The 20,553-nt window shown below is 31.4% G+C and overlaps 1 protein-coding gene across 1 annotated transcript in view; it reads left to right on the forward strand.

Moving 5' to 3' along the window:
• Positions 1-6,616: 6,616 nt before the first annotated feature.
• LOC127287876 (ornithine aminotransferase, mitochondrial-like) overlaps positions 6,617-20,553 on the forward strand; it is a 170,416-nt gene continuing 156,479 nt past the window's right edge. The window contains exon 1 of the mRNA XM_051315017.1: positions 6,617-7,085. Within this exon, the coding sequence (XP_051170974.1) occupies positions 6,662-7,085 (424 nt within the window). The 5' untranslated portion in view covers positions 6,617-6,661. The remainder of the gene's footprint in view (positions 7,086-20,553) is intronic.

Genomic DNA, 20,553 nt, shown 5'->3' on the forward strand with positions numbered 1-20,553 from the left:
GAATTCGGCTCTCTTTGCACTATTTGACATGTGGATCATTCACCAAATTTTATTCAAGACTGATTGAAAACCCCTCGAATAATAATACCGTTTATATACTAAAAAAATTACTCATCAAATTCCAACATGATGAGACAATAACTATAATTAACCAAAACAATGCCCTTATGAATCATCATAATCTATAAAAAGCAAAAGGTAGAGTAATAACAAATGACGTCATATACTCTTATTTCAATATACAAGGGATACTTTTTAAAAAAAATTCTGAGAAAAAAGGAAACAAAAACAGATAAAGATTGCAGGAAGTTATAAACTTGTCAACATATTGTTTATAACATTTCTAACTGCCCAAATGTTTAAACAAATGATAAGTGAGAACAAAGAACCTGAAATACGTCATCCGTAAAGAATGCACCCTCCAAAGATACTTTCTAACAAAAAATTCTAAGAAAAAAGGGAAAAAACAGATAAAGATTGCCGGAAGTTATAAACTTGTCAACATATTGTTTATAACATTTCTAATCGCGCAAATGTTTAAACAATTAATACGTGATAACAAAGAACCTGAAATACGTCTTTGTTATTTAACTAAAATTGAACAAAAATACTTCATATAGGGCTTTTGGATGCTTGTTGTTAGTAAAAAATAAAATATTTTCAAACAAATAAAGTTATGGTAATACTGAACTTACCAATTGAAAGTTAAGCTAATTCCGCATCCAACGAGCCCTATATGAAGTATATTGGATAAGTAGATTGTTAATAAACAATTGCAATGTTAACTAATTGTTTATTAACAATCTACTTATCCAAAATACTTTATATAGGGCTCGTTGGATGCGGAATTACGTTAACTTTCAATTACTAACTTCAGAATTACGGTAACTTTATTCGTTTGTAAAATATTTGATTTGTTATAAACATTAATTAATTAATTAATTAATATCTCAAAAACTTTAAAAGATCCAACTCTGAAAATTACATGTTTTGTAGGAAATTAGTCAAGCTTTCCATTGAGATAGTTAAAAATAATTTTAAAAAATCCGTTTTTGAGATGAACGTAAATTAACATTTTGACCTTGAATTTCAAGGTTAAAAAAAAATAAAATTTTATTAACAGCGTGTAGCCCGTCAAAAAAGCTTTAAAAATCATTATATATATGTTAACTTTTATGCATTCTACTTATAAATATTGTACATTGAAAAAAAATTTTTTTTTCAAAAGTCAAAAATTAAAAACGTTGTAATTCAAAAACTATTTTATTAAATTCAATAATAATTGATTTTTAGACTTTCACCAACAATAACAACATTTTAGAAAAGTATGGATTAAATTCGAGAACTTTTAATTTTTTGTTCGGACATTTCAGGAATTTTGCCTCATATACTTTTTTTGTGTATTTGAATCTTCAAGAGCACTTCGGTGTTGTAGGTCGTTTTTTTATTACGCGCTCTTTAGCCTATGAAGTATACATAATTTCAACGTAATATTCATTTTGGTTATCAAAAATTTTGGAACATTTTAGTACATAGTCCTATACTGCCGGAAAAAAACGCACTAAAATTGACTTAAAAATATTGATTTTGTTTAAAGATATGAAAGATTTAACACTAAAGCCGAAAAAAACGTACTTAAACTTTAACTGCGTTTTTCTTAAAACGTTGTTTTTTAAATCGGTTGCAGGGATTGTGAATAAACGGATGGATATTTCGGCCTAATTTTTTTGCATATTGTTCAAAAATGTATTCTTTAGTGGTTTTACCTAAAAAATTTAAAAAAAAATTTTATATGTTTTTAAACAATAAAATCGGACAAGTGCGAGTTACACTCGCACTGAAATCGAGGGTTCCGTACTCTAAGCGAACTTATTTGGTATAAAAACAAATGTTTAAAAAATATGTGTTGTATGACAACTAATATAAGTGATACGAAGAGGAACAATTTTGTAAAATTCAAGAAAAATGTTCCTCTTCGTATCACTTATATTAGTTGTCATACAACACATATTTTTTAAACATTTGTTTTTATACCAAATAAGTTCGCTTCGAGTACGGAACCCTCGATTTCAGTGCGAGTGTAACTCGCACTTGTCCGATTTTTTTTATTTTAGAGTTGTAACGACTGAAGAAATGAACTCAATCATGTTTATTAAATTATTTCTATAATCTACACATAAAAATACGTAAAAATAGAAAATTTGAAGCCCTTTAGAAAAAATTTGTTCCGTTATTGGGAGAAAATTCATGTTTTTTTCTAAAATTATCAGTTTTTTCTTGACAGACCCAGAAAAATCAACTCCAATCATCCTCGCTATATTTTTTTGTAATCTACACGTAAAAATACGTCAAAATATATAAATTTGAATCACTTTAGATCAACTTTTTTGCGGAAAAATACATTTTTTTCTTAAATTTATCATTTTTCTTCAAAAATTTGAAAAAAATTGATCATCAACTCCAATCGTGCTTACATTTTTTCCCTGTATTTTTCACGCAAAAATACAGTTTTACAGCAAATATGAACAATTTGGGTTGAATATTGTGTGCGCTAGGGAGAATAAATCATTTTTTTCGAAATTTTTGATTTTTCCTTGACAATGCTATGTAAATTGATTCGAATCAAGTTCGCTATATTTTTCCTGTAATTTTCACGTAAAAATACGTAAGTGTGCAAAATTTGAGCTCTTTATGTCAAGAGATGTGGCTGCTAGGGGGGGGGGGGTACATAGTCATTTTTAGGTATTTTTCGTAAAAATTCATGGTTTTTCCTTGACAACGCTATGATAATCAACTCCAATCATGCTCGCTATATTTTTTTGTAATCTACACGTAAAAATACGTTAAAATATATAAATTTAATTTCCTTTAAATAAAATTTTGTTCGTTTTTGCTGGAAAAATACATTTTTTTCCTAAAATTGTCATTTTTTTTTGAAAAACTTGATAAAAAGTTAATCATCAACTCTAATCGTGACCGCTTTTTTTCCCCCGTATTTTTCCCGTAAAAATACATTTGTATACTAAATATAAACTGTCTGTGTTGAATATTGTGTGCGCTAGGGAGAATAAATCATTTTTTTCGAAATTTTTGATTTTTTCTTGACAACGCTATGTAAATTGATCGGAATCAAGTTCGCTATATTTTTCCTGTAATTTTCACGTAAAAGTACGTAAGTGTACCAAATTTGAGCTTTTTATGTCAAAAGATGTGGCCGCTAGGGGGGGTACATAGTCATTTTTAGGCATTTTTCGTAAAAATTCATGGTTTTTCCTTGACAACGCTATGATAATCAATTCCAATCAAGTTCGCTATATTTTTCCTATAATCTACACGCGAAAATACATATGTGTACTAATTTTCAGCTCTCTAGATAAATTTGTGTGGCCGCTAGGGGGGGGGTACACGATTTCAAAAAAACCGATATTAATAGGGTTCCGAACCGAGTACGGAACCCTAAAAATGGCGAAAAGAACGTCATTTTTTAAACTTTTTTGTTAAAAGTAGTGCAATTCTTTTTCAATTTTGATTTTTTAAGGTAATTTTAGGTATAAGCACTACATTAGTACTTTAACTTTAAGATTATTTTTTGATGTTTGGTTTTGAATCACTGCCCTAATGAAAATTCTCATGTAAGATAATATATATGATGGATTTGAACATAAGAAATCATATAGGATTTCATGTAGATTCTGAAATATCTATCTAAGATTTCACATGGAATTATATAAAGGAAACAATATATATATATATATATATATATATATATATATATATATTTATATATATATATATATTATATATATTATATTAATTATATTATATTAATATTATTAAATATTAATTAATTAATTAATATTAAATATTATATTAATATATATATATATATATATATTATATATATATATATATATATCAAATAATATTACTGCAATTCGACTGAAAAGAAAAAAATTTGTGCTTTGCAATAGACCTTCTCAGTTAAGAGACTCAGCTTTTATAGTATTCAAGACTGATCTCAACTGTGAGAAAAAAAATTTTCACCATCTGGCGGCGTAAGAGTGGAACTATGATGATCTATATCTATTTGGAATTTCCCATATAATTTCTCATATAATTTCCTACTTGGTATTTTAGATGGAAAATTAAAACAGTGAAATCCACACATGACATCCCACATGTATTCCTATATGATGAATTCTTACATGAGATCGTATATAGGATTTTATGTAGGATCCTATATAAGATCCTACATAAGATTTTATATCGATTTTTATATATATTCCTGTATGATGAATTCTTACATGAGATTCTATATAGGAATCCATATGAGAACATATGGAGCATCTTATATAGGTTCCTACATAAAATCTTGTATACGATCTCATGTACGAATTCATCATATAGGAATACATGTGGGATGTCATGTGTGGATTTCACTGTTTAAATTGTCCATCTAAGATATCAAGTAGGAAATTGTATGAGAAATTATATGGGAAATTCCAAATAGATGTAGATCATCATAGTTCCACTCTAACGTCGCCAGATAGTGAAAAATTTTTTCTCACAGTTGAGATCAGTCTTGAATACTATAAAAGCTGAGTCTCTTAACTGAGAAGGTCTATTGTAAAGCACAAATTTTTTTCATTTTAGATGAATTGCAGTAATATTATTTGATTTTTAATAAAATAATTTTTAATTTTTATAAATGGCCGCCTGCCAACTGAAAATCCCTATATGAAATCCTATATTGTTTCCTTTATATAATTACATTTGAAATCTTAGATAGATATTTCAGAATCTACATGAAATCCAATACGCAAAAAGTCTTTTTAAATTTTAAACTTAACTAAGCGAGAAAAATGTTGAATTTTGACATATTTTGCACACTTCTCATGAGTACCCTTTAAAACCTAATAAAAACGTTAGAAATAAATTTTTGTACATACAATAGGAAAAAGGTTACAGATGATTGAAAAAGTGGATGTTCATAAAAAATGAAAAAATTTAACCCCCTCCACATCCTACAGTTTTTGAATAATCTTAAAAATACTCCATGTCTGAAATGCTGAAACAACTTTGACAAATGTCTATATGCTATTTTAAACAGTCACATCATACCTTTACACGTGCGAGAACACACTCACATGAGTAAAATCCACATGTTACTCACTGATCACTTCGTGAATGCGATATGCGTGCGTTGTGACACGCATTAACTGACTCGCACGTCAAGTGCGTAACTTACGTCGCACTATTGTTATCTGGGATGTCATGAACTAATAAAATTGTTAAAGAAGTGTCCGGACTTTTCAAAATGAAGTCAAACTGGAAACAGCATTTATGCAATTGAGTGTACAATACTACATTTCTACTAAATTTCATAAAAAATTAAGACATATTTTTTATGAAAAATTTGACTGAAAAATATAGAAAATTTGATTAGAATTAATTTTATCAGCAGTTTAAATTAAAACTTAAAATACACAGAATGAAATGAGAATTGATTAATATTAAATTTAATAGAAGAAAACATTTCTTACAATAAGTATTTCATACACTTACAAAACAGTCAATTTTAAGGGTAGAGATCGGTGAAAATCCAACTCATCAAAATTAATGCTGTTAAAGGTTGTCAATTTTTTTTCTGGCATTATTTTGTATCAAAAATTATTGTGAATTATCAAAATTAAAAAAAAATTTTTTTGACTATTTTCAAAATTTTATTTTTTGAAAATATTAAAATTTTTAAAAATCCATATGATTTATTGTTCAGAATAATGAAAAAAACTTACAAAAAAATTACCGATAAAAAATAATAAAAATTGTAGAAGAAGTTGAATTTTTAAGGAATAATTGATCAAATTGAAACCAAATTTAATTGGTTTGGTTTAGCGGTAACAATTTTTTTTACAAATTTTTTTAGAACCTGAAATCATATTTCACTATGAAATATGAAAAAACGTTATTTTTAACAAATTTTGCATTTTTTTTAATTTTTCAAAAATTTTATTTTTTAAAAAATTGAATTTTTTCAAAATCCATACGATTGATTGTTCAGAATCTTGAAAAAAGTGTATAAAAAATCAGCAATGAAAAATAATAAAAATCGTGACAGAAGTTTAAATTTTTAGTTTCTGAAAAAATTTCGAGTTTTATTTTAAAAATTATTAATAAATTAATTGTTTATCAATTTCCCATAGTATATTACAGTTTTAAATACTCAATATTAACTGGAAAAAAATTGACAACCTGAAACAGCCTCGATTTTGAAATTTCAGCGGTCCCTCCCTTTAAAGTTAATGGGAATTCTTTTTACATAAAACTATTCCTTTTATCATAAAAGGATTCCTCTCAACATTAAAGGACTATTTTGTTTTATAATGTGTAACCAGAACGCGAATGCATCATGTAATTATATGTTTTAAATTTGGTTGCAGATTAAATTCTTTAGTATTGTTAAGAAGATAATCTAACGTGGTATTGATTGATAACATTATATTTATTTATTCAGTCAGTCATTCACATCTATTATAACCTCATTATCTAAAGAAGTAAATATATTTGTTTTTACTATCTTTAAATTTTTAGAAGCTAATTTTTTAAAATATTTTGCAGTTTATGCGATATAACTGAAAAATGTCAGTATCTTGAAACTCTTATGTTAAAGATATCGTTTCGTAGATATTTTGTAACGGATATTATGAATATGATTTCTTTTTTAAATCGAAAAATTGTTTTTTCAAGAAAAGAAATAAGTTTAAAAAGATACTTAAGTGCACAGGATATAATGGATCGAGATAAAAAATATGGAGCTCATCATTTCCAGCCATTGCCAGTTGTTTTATCAAAAGGAGAAGGAAGTCATGTATGGGATGTTCAAGGAAAAAAGTACCTTGACTTTATTGCTGGTTTTGCTACTTTGAACCAAGGGCATTGTCATCCTAGGTTAAAAAAAATTATGCATGAACAAATAGAACTTATTACTCATACCTCCAGAGCATTTTTTACAACCGCACATGGAGAATTAGCTGAATACTTGACAAAACTTTTGGGTTGGGATAGATTTTTGCCTATGAATACAGGTTTTTGTTACAATATTTAAACACTATTTATTAAGTAAATAAAGTAATGAGTAAAAATTCCTGAAGTGGATTATACCCAAATTAAAGATGTATTGTATTTGCTTCGAAATACAGAAAATTAAAACTACAAAAAACTTCAATTGTTTATAACTTTCAGAAATTTAATTTTTTTAAAAAATCCTTTGAGGCAGTTTTTCAAGTCATAATAATGTTTTAATTTTCTGTATTTCGAAACAAATACAATACATCTTTAATTTGGGTAATCCACTTCAGGAATTTTTACTCAATAAGAAATACATATTATGATTTTTTAAAAACAATAAGCAGACACAATTTTTAATTCAAAAAGCAGGTAACATTTGAAAAAAGTTTAAACAGCACGTAAATTTCAGATACATGATAAAAAACACATAACTCTATATGACTTTTTAGAGAAAATATATAACTTACAATAACACAGGTCTACAAAATAAGACTTTTTTTTAGTTGTCGGAGTGGTTTCCAATGTATTTTTGTGTGCTGAACCCGATGCCGGGTTTCAAAATTGCATATCACGTCAGGATTTTGAGTAAAGAGGGGGTAAAGTCTCCAAAAACAGTGTTTTTGAGGGTTTTCATTTTTTTCTCCTTAACCCGAAGTGCTAGACACTTCTTTATAGTCTTAAATTGAAGCTTACATCTTACACTTTAAGACTCATATACGCAAGATTAAAAAAATTTAAATTAAAAAAAAAATTAAAGTAAATACCCCAAAAACCGTGTTTTTAAGGTAAGTGTTTTAATTATTTTTTTTCGTAAATTTTTCTTAAATTTTTCTTTTTCTTAAGTTCTTTCGAATAGTTTATTTCGAATTTATTTATGTTTTGTTGACGTTAAAAATAACGATTAAATAAAAGTAAAATATGTAAATCAATCAATTAGTTTCTATGTAAGAAATGCAATTTTGCGTAAAATTTTGCGTAAATTTTTTGAAAATTTTTATTAAGAAAAAAGAAAAAATTTTTTTTAACAAAAACAAAAAATTTAAATTTTTTGAAAAATAAAAATAATGATTTCATCTATAAATTTAGGTAAAATATGAACTTAATATAGATTAAAAAATTCGTTTTAACGCAAAGAATACGTGATTAAAATAAATAAAGTGAATTTTTTATAATAAAAAGCTTTTTTATCAAATAATGTATTTTTAACTTTTTGAAAAAATGGTCCCAAAAAAAATTGTGTGGATATTTTTGGAAATCCTTGTGCCCGATTTTTGGTATTAGTAAGTAGAATTGGCATGCATAATTTCAGGGCGATCCGTCAACATTTGTTTGAGATAATTTGTACACAAGAAGCGGTGCCATATACACACATCTACACATACATCCGGACATTTGTTTCTCATGTCGATATAAAACTATATTAGTTAAAAATTTATTAAAATAATTGATTTTAGAAAGTTGGAAAATTGTCATCACTATAAAGCTTCCTACGAGGAAGCAACATTTTGAAAAAAAGGGAGATAATGATTCCAATAATCTTTTTAGGTGACTTGAAACTAATTTTTTTTCAAAATTAAAAAATTTTTTATCTTGCGCATATCAGTCTTAAAGTGTAAGATATAAAGTTTAATTTAAGCCTATATAGAAGTCTCTATCACGTCAGGTTAAGGAGAAAGAAATACTGAAAACCCTCAAAAACACAGTTTTTGGAGACTTTACCCCCACTTTACTCAAAATCCGGACTAACGACTAAGTCCCCAAGAAGCACGTGATATTAACTTAATATCACAATAATATTACATGAATATAATAATATAATATTACAAGTTATATTGATGTAATATTGATGTAATATTGAGGTAATATTACAAGTAATATTGGGGTAAAATACAAGTAATATTGAGGTAATATTACACTGCAATATTAAAATAATATTTAGATAACACAGGTCAACACTCATTTTGGTGCGCCAAGTGTCAAAGCTGTTTCTGATAGGTTTTTTCATGCTGAACACGAATCCGTAAACGAAAAATTCCTATCTCTATTGAAAACCCCTGTACAAGATCTTGTGCACAAAATGTACATGTTCAGCAGCTGAACTTGTATCTGTTCTGGTGAGAACATGTACAAGTTCTTGTACAATTTCGGCACCAGAATTTGGAACAAGTTCTTGTACGAGAACTTGTAAAAAATCTTGCACAAGATTTTGTACATGTAAATATATTTAATATTTGTATACAATAAAATGTACATGTTGTCGTACAGTAGACCGGAGCGAAAAATAAAAAAGTTTCCGAATCCAATCGTAATAGTGCGGAAAAGTTGCTATTTGTTAATACAAATTCAGAGAAAATTTTTTTTTGAAATCGGACAATATCTTCCGTTCGTGCATCACATTTAAAGTTTACTTATTTTAAGAAAAATTAAATAGATTTACCAAAAATGGTATATCATCATTTATACTTCGCAAGTGATGTCCAAAGAAGATAATTTTATGTAGACAGAATGAACTTGTGGTACACTACATAAAAATGTTATTCCTTTTGTGCAGCTCTTCTCCCGCACTTTTTTGTACGGCTTAGAACTCACCACGGGAGGGTGGCTCCACCGCGAGTTCCATCCACACCCTTCCCAACCAACGAAAAATGGATGTAGAAAATTATTGCGGAATAGCAAACTCTGATTTAGTATCAAATTTAGGCATGGATGCACGAGAGGTGAGGGTTGCTCTTATCAACCCATCACGTCTTTCGGGTCCGTAAACTTTTGAGGAGGCTTGTGTTAGAATTTTAACACAGCGCTCTACAGCCTGAGTGTGGCATGGAATTTCTGCCAAATTTATGTCCAATGTTGGTTTGTGCTTACTAGATATTAATTGTGAAATTGTATCGAAGAAAGATTTGCCAAAAGTGGGGAAAACGTAAGTTTTGCTTCTGACCAATTTATTAACTCAAAATATTCATTCGCTTCGAAATTTACTTTAGGAACCAAAAAGTTTTAAACATTTTTCCCCTTTACGGGAACTTCTTTGGATTCTAAACTCGATTAAGTCCGAGTTCTCGGACATGCTCTCTGTTATCAACTACCATTGAGAAAAAAATATTTTCTGGATGGGCAAAGAAGGCATTTGTTTGATTGACTTCACACTACTGCCTGAATAGAGGAAGATAAGTTTCTACATTTTTTAATACATTCTAAAATATATTTAGGTCTGTCAACTATCAAAGATTTTGTTTTGATTTCGGACCACAGAGGTACGTATACCGCAAGAATGTATTTTACAATATGAATCAGGTTATTAGATGGTTTTCGCAGGGAAATGTACAACCTCAGAAACCTGTTCGCAGTTGTCAACCATCGAGAGTGTGATATTGGTCCCGGATCTCGATTTGCTAGGTCTGGCGAACAAGATCCAGCATCAATGGCAGTAGCAATGTCATTTAAGTATCTTTGATCTTTACTTAGGTTTTTATCATCAACTATTTGTGGAAGAGAGCACTCAATTCTCTGAAAAACAACGACAGGCAAAGATTTGCAATGTGTCAGCTGTTTACCAAGATGACCACTGAAAGACTCAGGCCCAGTGGTTTTCCCATCAAGTGATTCGACAAGATGCCTCAAAGGTAACTCATTGAAATGAAGGAGACAGATAGCCCATTGCACTGGTCTCTTTAAACGCATTTCAATATATTTAATGCTTCATTTTTCCAGCCGCTGTTTGTTCAAGTGCCATCAGATCCAACCACTACAATGTTGGATGAATCTATTTCACTTTCGTCAATGAAGTCTACAATGCAAAATGCTGTGTCTTTTCCACTTTTTGAGGTAGGAACTAAATGACTCCGATGTGGTCCGTTTCAGTCTACATTTTTCTTTCTCTCTTCTAATTTTACTCCCATTAACGATAAGGGATTTGTCACTGTCGGTAATAAGACCTAGATCTGTAAGTACGTTAGAAGTGATAGCAGCTGTGGCTCTGTCAGACACACCAAAGCGATCATTTGTCAAAGCAGTTGCTAGAAGTGATAATCGCATCTGTAAAGTTTTTGAATAACCTGATTGAGATTACAAAGGGCGTAGAGACTGAAAGTCAGAATTATCCTTATCATCATTAACATCAAAGGAAATCTCTGCTTTAGAGTCAATGTTACTACAAAAGGGTCCAGGCAGGCTGGTTTGATTTATCTGACGTGCCTTTCTTATAACCTTAGTGTAAGCTTTTGACTTTCCTTTACATCAACTGTCCCAATCTTACCTTGTCTAAGTTGTATTTGAGTATAAAGAAATTTTATTTCTAATGGAGGTATCGTTCTGTCTTTAGGGCAAGTGCAGTTGACAACTACCGGACTGAGGCCTCCGTTTCCGGTACCGATTTAGAGTACACGCGATTATTTAAGGTGTTATTAAAAAGTATTTTTTGGAAAGTTTTCTGTGTGAAGGGTGGGAAGAGAGTGAGTGGAGAGTGTAAAGTGAAGTGTGAGTTGCAAGTGGGAGAAAAAGTGCATGTGTGGAGTGGCGTGCAAGGGCATAAAAAAGTGAAAGTGTGTGTTGTGGTAAAAGTGAGGTTAGGTGAGATTGAATTGTGTGAGTGAGAGAGAGTGTTAAATTAGACAAAGAGGTAGGGGGTTTTTTGAAATAGAGTTAGTGTGGATAAGGTAGGGAGTATGTTTAAGACTCCGCCGAAAGATGGAAGAGGGCAGGAGGAAGCGGAGAAAGCAAAGCGCGCGAGAAAGACGGAGAGCGTGATCGGTGAGACGGTGAAAAGTGATGATAGGGGCAGCAAGAGGGAAGACGACGCATCGGAAAGGCAAAGCAGCAAGGCGACGAGTGAGAGAAGCGATGGGGATAAAGCATCGGGCAGAGATGAAGCGTCGAAAAGAAAAGCTGGCAGGCTGTCGGCTCAGGAAATGAGGGAGTGGTCGGTGAGCCTAGAATCGAAGAAAAATATGAGCATGTGGAGTCAGCTAGTGAGAAGGATAAGGAGCAAAACGAAGAGGAAAAGGGGGATGAGGGAGGGGGTGATAAAGTGGATCAAAAGGAGGACTATGTGCACGGAGAGAAAAAACAAGTGTTTTTAGCATGAAAGTTCTACCCTTAAACGCATAGGACATCAGCATACTACGATTGCAAGAAGTTTTGCTTTTTCGGTATAGTTTTATGCAATTGTAGTATAAGGCCACGCCTCTTAAGTAGGAACGTCCATACAAAATTATCATAGAGGGCTCCCATGCTACAAAACCTTGATTTTTCTAACCGTGTGGGATTTGGGCAGGGATTATGGGAAATTTTGGGGAAGCTGAAGAAAATGGGGGAGGAATCGAGTAGGAAGCTGGATGACATAAAGAAGGATATAAGTAAAGATAAGAAAAAAGTGGAAGAGAAGCATAGGAGAAAGAGAGGAGGAAAATAAATATTGTGGTGAAGGGATTGAAACTGGCGAAAAGGGAACACATCAAAGGAAGAAGGGCAGAAGGAATGATATCGGGAGTGAGAATGGGAATAGAAGAGGTGGATGAGGAGTCGGAAAGTAAAGTGGAGGGATTGATGGTGAGAGAGATCAAGTTGGTTAGAGAAAAGTTAAAGATAATAGGAATATATAGGAGAAGAGGAGAGACAAAAGGATGGAAAGTACTGGAGAAGTGGATGGAGAAAGGAAGAGAAGAAAAGGTTATAGTAGGGGGGGATTTTAATGCATGGACGGGAGAGTTGGGAGGAGGGGAGTGGGGTGAAGAAGAAGAAAAATTTATAAGAAGGTCCAAGCATAAAGAAATAGACAAGGAGGGAAGGAAGTTATTAAATTTATTGGGGGAGTGGGGATGGGAAATTTGTAATGGAAGCGTAGAGGGGGATGAACAGGGAGAAATAACGTTTATAGGAAAAGGGGAAACGGTCATTGACTATGTGCTTGCGGAAGGAAGAACGAAGGATTTGATAAGAAGCATGGAAGTGGGAAGGGAAGTGGAAAGGGAAGTGTATTCGGGGCATTTTCCTTTGATAGTGGAATTAAAGGAGGGAGGAAAAATTGATAGAAGTCGGGGAGGCGCGGGAAGAGAGAAAAAAAGGGGCGGTGACGGAAAAATGAAAAAGGAGATGTCGAAAGAAGAGGTGGAAGAGAGAAAAGGATGGTGGGATGAGGAATGCGAGAGGAGTCGGCAAGATTTAGGAAATGTATAAGAGAATGGAGAATGAAGCGAATGAGAAAAGAGGATTACAACAAGAGGCACAGAATACACGGAAAATTAGTAATGAGGAAAAGGGAGGAGGGAAGTATTAAGTTTGTAGAAGAGGTGGAGAAAGCGATCAGCGAAGGGAAAGAATGGGAGGTAATAAACAGGGAAGGGAAAAGAAGAAAGGATATCAGTGGAGAGATAAGGATGGAAGAATGGACGAATTATTTCAAAGGATTAAGTGGGGGTACGGGGAATAGGGTAAGAGGGGAGAGAAGAGTAAAGAGTGGGGGGATGGATTAAGAAGAAGTTGCAAAAGAGGAGGTATTTGAGGCGATAGAGAGGTTGAGGAGACACAAAGCGGCGGGATGGGATGGAAGGGGAATGCTCAAAGTACGGAGGAGAAAAGATAAAGGAAGAGATGTGGAGAGTAGTGAATATGGTGTGGAAAGGGGAGGGTTATCCGGAGGAATGGAGGACGGGATTAATTGCTCCCATAGTGAAAAAAGGAGAGGGGAGAAAGGTGGAAGATTGTAGGGGAGTGACGCTGTTGCCGGTGGGGTACAAAGTGTACGCGGAGGTGATAAGGAGAAGGCTGGAGGAGAAAGTGGAAGAGCTAAAGTGTATTCCGGATAACCAAACAGGTTTCAGGAAAGGGATGGGCACGCTGGACAATATTTATGTGCTAAATTATTTAGTGGATAGGAATTTGGGAAGGGTAAAAGGAAAATTGTTTACTGTGTTTGTTGATTTTAAGGCGGCTTTTCCATCAGTGAACAGGGGAGTGTTATGGAGGGTGATGAGGGAATGAGGAATCAACCGAGAATTAATAGAAAGGGTAAAGGAATTATACGAAGATACGAGGGAGAGAGTAAGGATAGGGGAAGAATTAGGGGAGGTATTTTGGTTGGAAAGGGGGTTAAGGAAAGGTTGCCCCCTGAGTCCTACCTTATTTAATTTGTTAATGGCTGATTTGGAAAAGAGAATGGCAAAAAGGGGAAAGGGTGGTGTGATACTGGGCAAGGGAAGAATTTATACGTTAGCGTATGCGGATGATGTGGTGCTCTTGGCTGATAATGAAAGTGGTATGAAATTGTTAATAAAAGAGTTTGAAAGGTATGTGAGAGAGATAGATTTGAATGTGAATAAAGAGAAAACGAAGGTGATGATTTTTAGGAAGAGAAAAGGAAAGGATGAAGAAGAATGGATGATGAATGGGAAGAGGTGGATGAGTTCTGCTATTTAGGGTATTGGTTTCAGAAAAATGGGGGGCATGAATTGAATGTAAGGAGAAGAATGGAAACGGCAGGAAGAGTGATTGGACAGGTGTGGGGAATTGGTGAAAGAAGATTTAGGGATGACTGGAAAAAAAGAGTGTGGCTGTTTGATGTGTTGGTGTGGTCGGTAATGAGTTATGGTGTGGAAATATGGGGGTGGAAAGAGAGAGGAAAGCTTAAGAGTATGCATGAGAGGTATTTAAGGTGGACAATGGGGGTAGACTGGAATTGTCCGGGATATATGTTAAGAGAGGAAATAGGTAGGGATAAGCTAAGTACTAGGCAGAGGATGAGGGCGATGGGAATAGAAGAGAAATTTAAACAGGGGAGGGGAAGCGCGATCGCAAGGTAATGTTGGAAGAAAATTAAAACGGGGGAGGGAAGAGGGGTTAAAAAGATGTCAAGATGGGAAAGGGATAGAAAAGAAGCATTGGAGGAGGGAAGAGAGTGGCGGAAGAAAGAAAGAGGAGGTAAAGGGGTGGATAAGAAAAGACAGAGAGGAGAGGTGGGATAGGATATTAGGATCGAAATAGAATAGATGGTATAAGATAGTAAGGGGGGATGGGTGACCAAAATATTTGGAGAAGGTGAGAAAATGTGGAAAGTGGAATAGAGCATGCAGATTTAGAATGGGTAAAGGAATGAGGGAATGTAAATATTGGATGGATGAAGAGAGAAAGGAGTGTGTGTCCAATCTTGTCTTAGTCTCTTGGATAAGATTTACGAAGTGCGTGGTATTTATTGTTGTTGTTGCTTCAGGCGACAAAACAGAATATGCATAGACCGTATAGAGATAGCTCTCGTGCCGTGTACTTTTGTTCATGTAATTTACCACAAGGTCATGCTGCAAAAATTACTTTTAATTAATGCAACACTAACCTCAAAATTGTTGGTAACCATTGCTAAATAAGTCTCCTTTGTTCAAAGTTCAAATTCGCATCCTTATGTAGTAAAACAAGAAAAAAAAATTTAAATGAACTAACACTAAAGATGGTAAATAAAAAATAAAGAACAATATGCCGTTAAATAAATATCAATTAAAACACTAGCCTAGCCACCAGTTCTCAGTCTCAAATCTAGATTCTTACCTTTCTTGGTATTACAATTGAGTGTCGTTTTTATTAAAAATATAATTATTATATAACATTTGTCTGAATTTAATATTAATATTAAGAAATTTCCAAATTTTTTATTATATAAAAGTTTTTATAATGGATTAAATATTTGAACTTTTTTTTTCTAAAAATTGTTTCAGATTATACCAAATTGCATTGGATGAGAATTATTTATAATACCTATGTGTTAATATTAGCCCGTAAAATGTACATTGAATAGAAATCATTTTATCTTTAAAAATTACGTAACATTTTTGAGCATATGTTATTTTTCATTATTAAAAATTATTTAAAAAATTAAATTAAAAATAAATTAAAATTAAATTAAATTAATTAATTAATTAAATTAAAATAAATAAAAATTAAATAATAAATTAAAGAATATTATGCATTTCATATTTCTGAGAAAGTTTTCTATCAGTTTAAAAAGATGGACTTAATATTCATAAATTTAAATTGAATATATGTTTTAAAAATATCTTGATATACAATTCACCTATGTATGTATTTATCATATGTTTCACGTCATAATTTGATGTGTAAATAAGAGTTTACTAATGTTTTATAGACATTAATTTTAAATTTTTATTAAAAAATTACAAATTTAAACTATATAATCATATATATGAAGAATCCCATGTGAAGTGATCAAGATTCAAAAAATATTTTTTTTCCGATCACGCTTAAACTCTGGGCATTTGTGGTACTCATAGATGTTAATCTTTGGTAAAAATATTTTTTCATTTAGTCCAATATTTTTCGAAGGGGCGAGGTGAAAGTTTTGTGGTTTTACGGTACACCTCATGTTTTAATTGTTTTTTCTTAAATATCAAAATAAATTTTTTTATCAATATTAAATTCCTAAAGATTTTTTGATACTCTTTCGATTAGTAGTAGGTATGCATTTTTGAAAAAACAAATTTTTTACCAAAAAAATTAAACTTAAAAGTAAATTTAACATATTCAAAGCGAAAGGTACAATTTTTTAACAAAAAGAGAATCAAAAAATCTTTCGAAACTGATATTGATAAAATTTTTTTATTTTGATATTAAAGAAATAAACAATTAAAAGATGCGGAGTACCGTAAAACCCCAAAACTTTCACCCCCTCGCCCTCGGAACATATTAGACCAAATGAAAAAATATTTTTTCTAAAGTTTAACATTTTTGAATACTACAAATGCATCGAGTTTAAGCTTTAAATTTGTGACGTGTGTGTGTGTGTGTGTGTGTGTGTGTCACATATTTTTGTGTACAAATGATCTCAAACACGCTTTGCTAGATTGTCTTGAAATTTGTATTAGATTATTGTAGTTATCAATATCTAAAATCAGACACAAGAATTTCTAAAAATATCCACATAATTTTTTTTGTAACTTTTTCAAAAATATGTTTTTTAACCAAAAAAGTTTTTACACAATGAATTTAATTTTTTGTCCAAAAAAGTGATTAAGGGGGGAAACCACATTAGGACGCTGTTTTTTAGCCGTTTTTCGGGATTTTTTTCAAAAGGCATAAATTTTTTAAATGAAATGCAAGAATGACATTATGTTGCACATATATTTATCTGTGTCTCATAATTTTTTAAGCCTTTTTATTAAAAACATTCCTAGTTAGTAGCCATTAAACCTATACCTGTGCCGTCTGAGTTTATGATTGCTGTGCAAAGTGAAGTCCACAAATTAATTTCATCTAATAGTAAAAAATGAAGGTTATTCACATTTTGTACTTTATTATTAATTCAACTAACTTTTAAGTGAAAATATTGAAAATTGATACTACTTTTAAGGGGAGGTTCCCATTGCGGGAGTAAAAGAAATATATTTTTTTTATTGCATTTTTTTGAAAGCTATATATATGTGGAATGTGTGTGTAAAGCGATTTTTTGATCCGAAGAATATTTTCGTTTTTATAGCGTCTTGAACTCACCGACGTTCCGAAGCTGAGAACCGCTGAGGTCGTAAGTCTTCCGCCATATTGGATCCGCTGTTTTGAATTTTGAAAATCTGATATATTCGTAATCAGCGACCCCAAAAACTCAAGAATAGGGAATTTCAGGCATTTGAATCGCTTTTTAAGAGTAGACAAATACACGGAGAAAATCTGAAAGCACTGAGTATTTTTTCTCACAGCACTGGCTACTGTGTAAACCAAAAAATTAAATTCCAGAGTTCTGAAAGTTCTCCACACAGCACTGAATGCTCTGCAGAAAATAATCACAACTTTTTTTGACAGTAATCAGAGTTTTGTTTTATATTAGTTGACAACAGATTATTCAGAGCTACGAATGTAGCAATAAATTCTTTGCTCGAAGTCGTGAGTGCTGTTGTCACTGCTCTGAGTACTGTGTAGAATTATTTTTTAGAATTTAGAAAACAAAGGAACGTTTAACGTCAATTAAAAGGAAGATAGCCATGATTATTTTTTCTTGTCAAATATTAATTTTAATTGGCATGTTTATAACCAGTTAATGAATAACAGAAATAAAGAAATGAAGAATTTAAAAAGTCTTTTTAAAAACTATCGGTTTTAAAAATTTTTTTAGTTATATAGCAAATAAAGTTATTATATTATAATGAAATAATAAATAATTATTTTTAAAATAAATTACTATAGGTAAATTTTAAATATTTATTTGTATTTCACAAGTTTTGAGATTTTAAGATTTCTTAGCTAATATCAAATTACAACCTAATCTAAATTTATAGATAATTATGATTAAAAAATAATAAGTTTCAACATTATTATTTTAAATATTTATCTCTTGAAGTAAAAAAAATATAAATAATCTTAGTCAAATAATCTGTTTTTCATAAAAATATTAGAAAACATCTAAAATTGATTAAAATTGTCTTGAACGCTTGTTAAAAATTGTTGTCTATTTTTTATTAAAGGTTTAATGTTCTTTCATTTCTTTAATCCTAAAAAATAATTCTACACAGTACTCAGAGCTGTGAGAACAGCAGTCACAACTTTGAGCAAAGAATTTATTGCTACATTCGTAGTTCTGAATAATCTGTTGTCAACTAATATGAAACAAAACTCTGATTACTGTCAAAAAAAGTTGTGATTATTTTCTGCAGAGCATTCAGTGCTGTGTGGAGAACTTTCAGAACTCTGGAATTTAATTTTTTGGTTTATACAGTAGCCAGTGCTGTGAGAAAAAATACTCAGTGATTTCAGATTTTCTCCGTGTATTACACATAAAAATGCTTCAAAATTTTCCCAAAACTTTAAACGCGTTTTTCTCGAAACAAGATTCTTCAAACTGGTGGGCATCGTAGCGTCTAAACTATTTAACCAATCAACTTCGGGTTTGCGGCTAATTAAAGGTAACTAAATTCTGCTGGGATTATACCTTTAATATGATACAATTGTTAACAATAAAGATTTTTTACAAGAGGTCAAACATGAAAAAATAAGGCAAAAAACGCAGTGTTTTAAAAAATTGGCCGCCATTTTGTCATTTGTTTTACTTTTTAACTATTTTATAGGTATAACCTATTCTTTAGGATGTCACCTTTCTAAAAAATGTTAAGTTTTTGTTTTAGACTTAAAATTGCGCATTGTAGAATGCCCACCGTTTTCCCTATTTAAAAAAACATTGTTTACTAGGTGCGCCATATTGGTCGCCATTTTGTTATTTTTTGAAAATGAAATATATGTTTTAAATGTTCAAAGATGTACCTTTATTTAAGAAAAGAACTACATCACTAAGTCTTAACCGTTCCCCGTAAAAAATTGTCAAAGTTTGTGTTGATTTTGGCCTCCGCAATGGGAACCTCCCCTTAAGTTAATGTTTGATTTTTGGCATATTTTTTTGCGTCTTTGAGATTAAAAAAAAGGTATTAAAATTTTTTTTCTTTCTAACGTTTAGTTCATTTAATAATAAATTTAATAACAAACAATTTCCAATTTTCTTTTTTGAAATCGGTCAATAACATTTTGAGCTATCCTGTACAGCAATTTCAAAAAACCTGTTTCGAGAAAAACTCGTTTGAAAAAAGTATCGACAATTTGAAAATAATGATAAGAAAAAAACCATTTATAGTGCTTACGCTTTAATTTGCTATTCCTGCACCATACATTAGTTTTTCTTTTTCTTCATAAGTCAAATCATAAATTCACAAAGGGACTTCCTCAGCGACACCGTTACCAACCTGCTTCGCTACTCGGAGCAAGCTTCATTCATTGCCTGTAGCACAGAGAGGACACCGAAATTCGCTGTAAAAACTTTTTCAACATACTTTTGAATACATAAGTTGACTATTTATGCAAAAAAAACAATTCGATTTTTTGAATCCCGTAATGTGGTTTTCCCCATTAATAGTGTAATGTAATGCAATTCGCTTGAAAATGGGTACTCCGGGGTTTTCGGCGTCGCTGATTACGAATCCGGTGTCAGTTTTCCAAAATTCAAAATGGCGGATTCAATATGGCGGACGAAAATTTAAAAATGTAATGCAATTCGCTTAAAAATGGGTACTCGGGGGTTTTTTGGGTCGCTGATTACGAATCCGGTGTCACTTTTCCAAAATTCAAAATGGCGGATCCAATATGGCGGAAACTTTTTTATAATTTTACTATATTCTCTTGAAACTTGTTATTCGAGGGTTTTTGGGGTCGCTGATTACATATCTGAGGTCAGCTTCTCAAAATTAAGAATGTCGGATTCAATATGATTGTCGAATTCTTAAGAATCAGGTCTTTTCGCTTGAAACTTATTTTTGTTTTTTTCTGGTGTCACTGGTAACGAATAGAACGTTAGACTTTAAAAGTTGAAAATGTTAGATGTGACAATCTTTAAAAACCAATCCCTTATGCTTGAAACATTTTACTCGGGAGTAACAGACACAATGTCAGTAAAATTTTAGAAATTTCTCACGCTCCTCAGCCATTAAAATATTAACAATATTCGTAACGTTT

Source organism: Leptopilina boulardi, unplaced genomic scaffold, assembly GCF_019393585.1.
Source record: "Leptopilina boulardi isolate dan_hultmark-lab unplaced genomic scaffold, ZJU_Lbou_2.1 LbouV2_377, whole genome shotgun sequence".
Classification (NCBI taxonomy): Eukaryota; Metazoa; Arthropoda; class Insecta; order Hymenoptera; family Figitidae; genus Leptopilina; species Leptopilina boulardi.